The sequence below is a fragment of the Lepus europaeus genome, chromosome 16 (genome assembly GCF_033115175.1).
Source record: "Lepus europaeus isolate LE1 chromosome 16, mLepTim1.pri, whole genome shotgun sequence".
NCBI lineage: Eukaryota > Metazoa > Chordata > Mammalia > Lagomorpha > Leporidae > Lepus > Lepus europaeus.
Genome location: NC_084842.1, coordinates 88,156,905 through 88,163,002, shown reverse-complemented (window position 1 = coordinate 88,163,002; position 6,098 = coordinate 88,156,905). Strand labels below are relative to the sequence as shown.

General features: G+C 66.2%; 1 protein-coding gene across 1 annotated transcript; it reads right to left on the bottom strand.

Moving 5' to 3' along the window:
• Positions 1–4,531: 4,531 nt before the first annotated feature.
• BLOC1S4 (biogenesis of lysosomal organelles complex 1 subunit 4) lies at positions 4,532–5,275 on the bottom strand. The gene has a single exon (XM_062213188.1). The coding sequence runs from the start codon at positions 5,270–5,272 to the stop codon at positions 4,532–4,534; it is 741 nt and encodes a 246-aa protein (XP_062069172.1). The 5' UTR covers positions 5,273–5,275.
• Between the last annotated feature and the right edge of the window lie 823 nt (positions 5,276–6,098).

Here is a 6,098-nt window from a genome sequence, read left to right as displayed (position 1 = left end):
CGTGGCACGCACTTTCAAGTGGCCAACACGCGAGCGTGCACGTGTGGGTTTATCACTTTCTGGCCTCTCAGCTGAGCCCAGCCTGAAGTCCCACGGTTGTGGGGGCCGTGTGCTGGGGCTTCCGTGTCGTCAGAGGCTGGGGGCAGCCCCTCGGCAGAGACGTCGGCTTGGGGAGGGAGCCGGGAGCACCCCGGGCTCAGGACACAGCAAGGAGACGCAGGAGGGGGCGAGGGGCAAAGCACGCGGCACCCCAGGGGCCTGAGCCTGGTGCGTGTGAACTGGCAGAGCCCAGCCGGGCTGCCTGCGTTTTACCACAGCTTGCAAAGAAAGATCCCAAAAGCTGATTGGCTGAAAAGGCTCAGAATCCCATTTCCAGGTCAAGACGCTTTCTTAGCGATTCAGAGCAGGTAGAAGGCAGCATGTTCCACTCCCTCATTCTCATGTCCACGCGCACACACACATGCACACACAGGCACCACAGGTACGCACACACACAGGCACACGTGCACACACAGGCAGCCATGCACACACAGAGACAGTACACACGTGCACACACACACATGCACACACACACAGGGTCCAGAAACTCCACCCCGCTGGGATCTCCAGGAAATGACCTGCTACTGACGTCTACCCGAAAGCCTCGGCGTTGTGAGACAGCTTTGGGGAGCTTCTTCCCTAAGAACAACCCTGACAGGTTGCCCAGGGCGGCCGGTGCCAGTCTCGGAGGGGGCAGAGTAAAGTGGCTGGCGCTGTCTTCGTTATCAGTCACCAGCGCCGGCGAGGGGCAGACCGCGCTCCCCCTGCCGACTCGCTCTCCAAATGCCGCCAGCAGCGAGGACGGGACCGGGCCAAGCCGGGACCCAGGGGCTCCAGCCGGGCCTCCCGTGGGGCTGGCAGGGACAGCTTGAGCGACGACGGCTGCAGAGGAAGCTGGGGCCAGGGGCTGGCCTGGAACGTGAACTCGAGTCCTTGGATGGGGGCAGGGGTCTCAACCACCAGGCCCAACACCCTGCCTGAGAGTGTCTTCTTGGAGGGAGGAGCCGAGAAGGCCGCCGAGGACCCAGGCAGGTGGGGCTGCTGGGCAGGGGCTGCTGCAGAGGCCGGGAGGGGGAGGCCACGCGGGGTTTGTAGCTTTGTCTCCTTGAGGGAGATGCGGGAAATCCTAGGACATTTGCAGTAGGGGAGGGACCTGGGAGCCTGGGCCACAGGGACAGGACCAAGAGCCAGAGAGGCCACGAAGGTGGTGTCTGTGCGAGTGTGTGCATGCTTACCCTGCACAACTCCATGTGTACATGCACGCTGTGTGCACGCATGTTTGTACACGTACAGCTGTGCCCACATGTGTTAACGTGTGTACACGCTTGCATGACTCTGTATGAATATACATGCACGTGTGCTAATGTGTGTGCATGTGCACAACTGTGTACATGCTTGTATGTGTGTGTGTGAGTACAACTGTGTTCACACGTGTGTAATATGCGTGCTTATGCGTGTGGGCACGTATGTGTGTGCACCCATGTGCTGGCGAGTCTCTCCTTTGCTTGGGACCCCAGGTGTCTTCCTCCCCGCGTGACGCTGAACTGGAAAGAAGGGGGAGGACCAGGCCCAGGGGGTGGGGTGGTAGGAAGCTCTCTCGCCCGGCTGACAGCTCCGCTCGAGACAAATACCACGGGGCCGGAGGAGAGGCGAATCCGTCCAGTGATACCTGGCCTAGGGACGTGCTAGGACCTCAGGGCAGGGGCGGGGAGGGCGAGGCTGGATGCCCTGCACGTCCAGTCCTGACCTGGGGAGCTGAGCCCGCGGGCCCTCCGTCTCCCTGCCAGCCGCCCACACGTCCTCACCGACCCCTTCCACTCACTCACCCGAGACAGGGCACAGCCTGCTCCGTACTGGGCACGGTGCCGGTGCGCGGACTGAGATGGACGATGGCCATCATCTGTGCCCTCGTGGGGGAGATGGACAGACAAGCACAGAAAGAAACGGGTGCGGCCCTTCCAAAGAGGCAAAGGCCACTGGCCAGAGCCACGGACCGCGGGCCGCCGTGGCTGCCACTCCCACAGCAGCAGCTCCCCGCTCTGTGCCTTGAGCCACCGCTGCAGCCCTCAGGATGGACAGGGTCCCGGGGCTCTGGACCGCCGCCAATGCCAGGGCCTGGGTTCCCGGAGGCAGAGGCTGGACCGGCCCCTCCCAGGCCTTTCCTGCTCCTGCAGCGCCCCCTGGTGGGCAGGAGCTGTCCCGCAGCCAGCACGAGACCCGGCCCCGCCCTCCCCACCTCGTGTCCCCGACTGCTTGGCCACCTTGCAGAGCTTTGAAACCTCTCCCTCTCGGAAAGGCAATGCTACACGCCTGGCCTGCACATCCCCGGGGCGCGGCTAAGGGAGACGCCCTCGCTGGGCCCCCGCGAGCACCCGCAGCCCCTAAGGCTTGGGTTGGCTGAAGCTGCCCCTGGCATCTGACCTTCGCACCCGCCGGCCAGCCCGCGGGCTCCTGGGAGAACCCCAACCCTCCTTCTGCATCCTTAGCTCCAGGGCGCTTGGTTTCCCGTGGACACGTTTGACTGAGCTCTGGCTCCTGGGAGAACCCCGACCCTCCTTCCGCATCCTTAGCTCCAGGGCGCTTGGTTTCCCGTGGACACGTTTGACTGAGCTCCGCGTCTGCCTCGCCACCTGTCCCGTTCATCAGGCTCGAGCTGGGCTCCCTGCTGGGAACGCAGCAAGCCCCACGGAGCCCACGGAGCCCAGCCCACGTGGAGGGCAGTGGGGGACAGGCACGCTGGGCTCCCTGCTGGCCTGTCTGGCGGGGCGGGGACCTGTGCTGCCTGCCCAGCATCCCGAGCCCATCTTTCTGCTCCTCAACAGTGCTTAGGCAAGAGCTTGCCATCGCCCCACGCAGCGCCTGACAGCGGCTACCCGGCTTAGCCAGCAGCTAAGTGCCAGCCGGCACGCCGGCCATGTCCTCCTCAGAGGGCGTGCACTCAAGTTCGGCTCTGCTGTCCACTCCAGGTGACCGCCCAAGTACCCGAGTCCTCGCTCGACCCACGTGGGGGCCCCTGGGCCCTGACCTGGCCTGGCCCAGCTCAGCGGCTGAGGCCAAATGGGGAGTGAACCAGCAGAGCGGCCACTCTGCCTTACAAATAAACTTAAGTAACAGTTAAGCCGATTGCCGTTCCTATTGGTTACCATTCTAGTTTTCTCAACCTAGTTTACTTTATTTATTTATTTGAAAGGCAGAGTCACAGAGAGGTCTTCCATCCGCTCTTTCACTCCCCAATTGGCCGCAACGGCCGGAGCTGCGCTGATCCGAAGCCAGGAGCCAGGAGCTTCCTCTGGTCTCCCACGCGGTGCAGGGGCCCAGGGACGTGGGCCATCCTCCACTGCCCTCCCAGGCCACGGGAGGGAGCTGGATCAGAAGAGGAGCTGGACTAGAACCAGGGGCGGCTTTCCCCACTACCCCACAGCGCCGGCCCCTACTCTCCTGTAGGTAACAGCTCTGGGACTAGGAAGGTCTTCCCTCACGGCACGCTGCTGGCTGACGCCTTCTGGAACCTGGTTTCCCTCCTGCAAACATTTCTCAGCCACAGGGGCGCCCCAATTCCCGGTGGCTCACCGCACTTACTGCACCCGGTGCAGCCTCCGGAGTTGTGTGAGGAGGCTGCCCGGGCCCGGGGTCACCACGCGTCAGCTGCGGTGCCCATGCTGCTTCCCGGGAGCGATGTCTCCCCGGATGAGGAACGTGGCCGTGACAAAGCCCGGCAGCTAAGGGCGACGTCACCCGCTGTGTCGGCCTCCACGCCGCACTGTCACAGCCCCCAGCACCACAGCCCCCGGCTGCAGGTTGAGCCGCTGCCAGCAAGGCCCGCACCCCGGCCGCGAGCACCGGTTCGAGCCCCCACATCCTTGCTGATGTGCCTGGGAAGGCTCTAGCGCTCGGCCCCCGCCACCCCGTGGAGGCCAGTACTGGCTCCCTGCTGCCCCCTGGCTGTGTGGCTCTTGGCTTCGGATCGGCACAGCTCCAGCTGTTGTGGCCAATTGGGGAGCGAACCAGCGGATGGAAGACTCTCTCTCCTCTCCGTGTAACTCTAACTCTCAAGTAAAAAATATATGTATTTTTTGACAGGCAGAGTGGACAGTGAGAGAGACAGACAGAAAGAAAGGTCTTCCTTTTGCTGTTGGTTCACCCTCCAATGGCCGCTGCGGCCTGCGCATCGCGCTGATCCGATGGCAGGAGCCAGGTGCCTCTCCTGGTCTCCCATGGGGTGCAGGGCCCAAGGACTTGGGCCATCCTCCACTGCACTCCCTGGCCACAGCAGAGAGCTGGCCTGGAAGAGGAGCAACCGGGACAGAATCCGACACCCCAACCGGGACTAGAACCCGGGGTGCCGGCGCCGCAGGCGGAGGGTTAGCCTAGTGAGCCGCGGCGCCGGCCTGAAATAAATAAATCTTTAAAAAAAGACAACGGGGCGCCTCCGAGCCTCTTTCTCTGTCCCGTGAACACCACCGCGATAAGTTAACGTTTATTGACACGTCGATCATAAAGCAGCCATCGGCCCCCGCGGCTCCTCGGCGCTGTCCGGCTCCCCGCTGGACGACGCACCTGCGGGCGGGTCGCGGAGAGCCGGGCCCGTCGGCTGCTCCCGGGGCCGCGGGAAGGCGGCGTCCGCGCGGTCCTCAGGGCCGGGCCCGAAGCGGCGGCGCGGGAAGTGGTCCTCGGCGCGGAACAGCCCCGGCGGCGGCGGCGGCGGCGGCCGGGCGAGGCGGCCCGGGCCGCCCACGCTGCGCAGGAGCCGCCGCAGCGCCCGGGGCAGCGCGCCCAGCTCGGCCTCGGCCCTGGCCACCTCCTGCTCCGTGCGGGCCACGCGGCTGCCCACCATCCGCACGAAGGCCTCCAGCCGGTCGATCTTGCCGTAGACGCGCCGCATCTCGGCGGCCTGGGCGTGCACGCGCGGCACGCCCTCGCGGACCACGTGCGCCGAGTCGCCGCGGATCAAGTCCAGCATGGCCACGAACTCGTCCACGCGCGCCAGCAGGTCCTCGAGGCTGGCGTCCAGCGCCTGCACCTCGGGCCGCGCCGCGGGCAGCAGGCAGGCGGCGTAGCCCGCGGCGGCGCGGCGCAGCAGCGGCGGGTCGCGGCCCGGCGCGCCGTCCTCCGGGCCCTCGTCCTCCCACGGCCCCGAGGCGCTGCTGTGGCTCTGCGACACGTGGCCGCTGTCCCCGCCGCCCCAGCCGGGGCCCTGCGCCTCGGCTTCCTCGGCCGCGGGCGGCTCCGCCATGGCCGGGCGGCCCTGGGCGCTCCCTGCGCACGCGCACGCACGCACGCACGCCCCGGCGGCCGGTCTGCGTGCGCGCGTGCGCACTCCCGGCCGGCGCCCGCCCCCACTTCCGCCCGCCGTGCTCGCTCACGGGCGCACGCGCAGCCGCCTTCGTGTCCGGGCTCCGGGGGCGCGCACGCTCGCTCGCCCGCGCACGCACGCAGACCGGAACAGGAGAACCTGTGGCCTCTGGCTCTCTCCTCCCAGGCTTCCGGAAGCCTGGCGGGCGGGCGGCCCGTGGTCATGGAGCGGGCGCTGTAACGGCGCCGAGAGCCCAGACGACGGAGTGGCCGTGCTGAGCTACTGGGGGCCCCCAGCCCCCCAGGAAACTCTGCTGCCCCTCCCCCACACGCGCGGGGCACTGGGTGTGCGGGAGCAGATGTCAGGGCCGCACTCCCAGCTGGGGTCGTTTACCAGTCTGCCCTTGAACCGGACGCTACAAGGGGCTGTAGTACCCGAGCCCTTTTTTAAAAAGACTGGTTTATTTGGAAGGCAGAGTTAGAGAGAGAGAGAGAGAGAGAGGTCTTCCATCTGCTGGTCCACTCCCCAGACGTCCGCCCCGGCCGGAGCTGGGCTGACCCCCGGGTCTCCCCCGCGGGTGCAGGGCCCGGGGCTTGGGCCGTCTCCTGCGGCTGTCCCAGTGCACTAGCAGGGAGCTGGGTCGGAAGTGGAGCAGCCGGGACTCGAACCCGCGCTGCAGCGCCGGCCCCAGGACATACGTCCTTGTGAAGTTTTATATTTCGAAGCTGCTGGGGTCCTTGAGTGTACATGTGTGGTTTGCATGTTG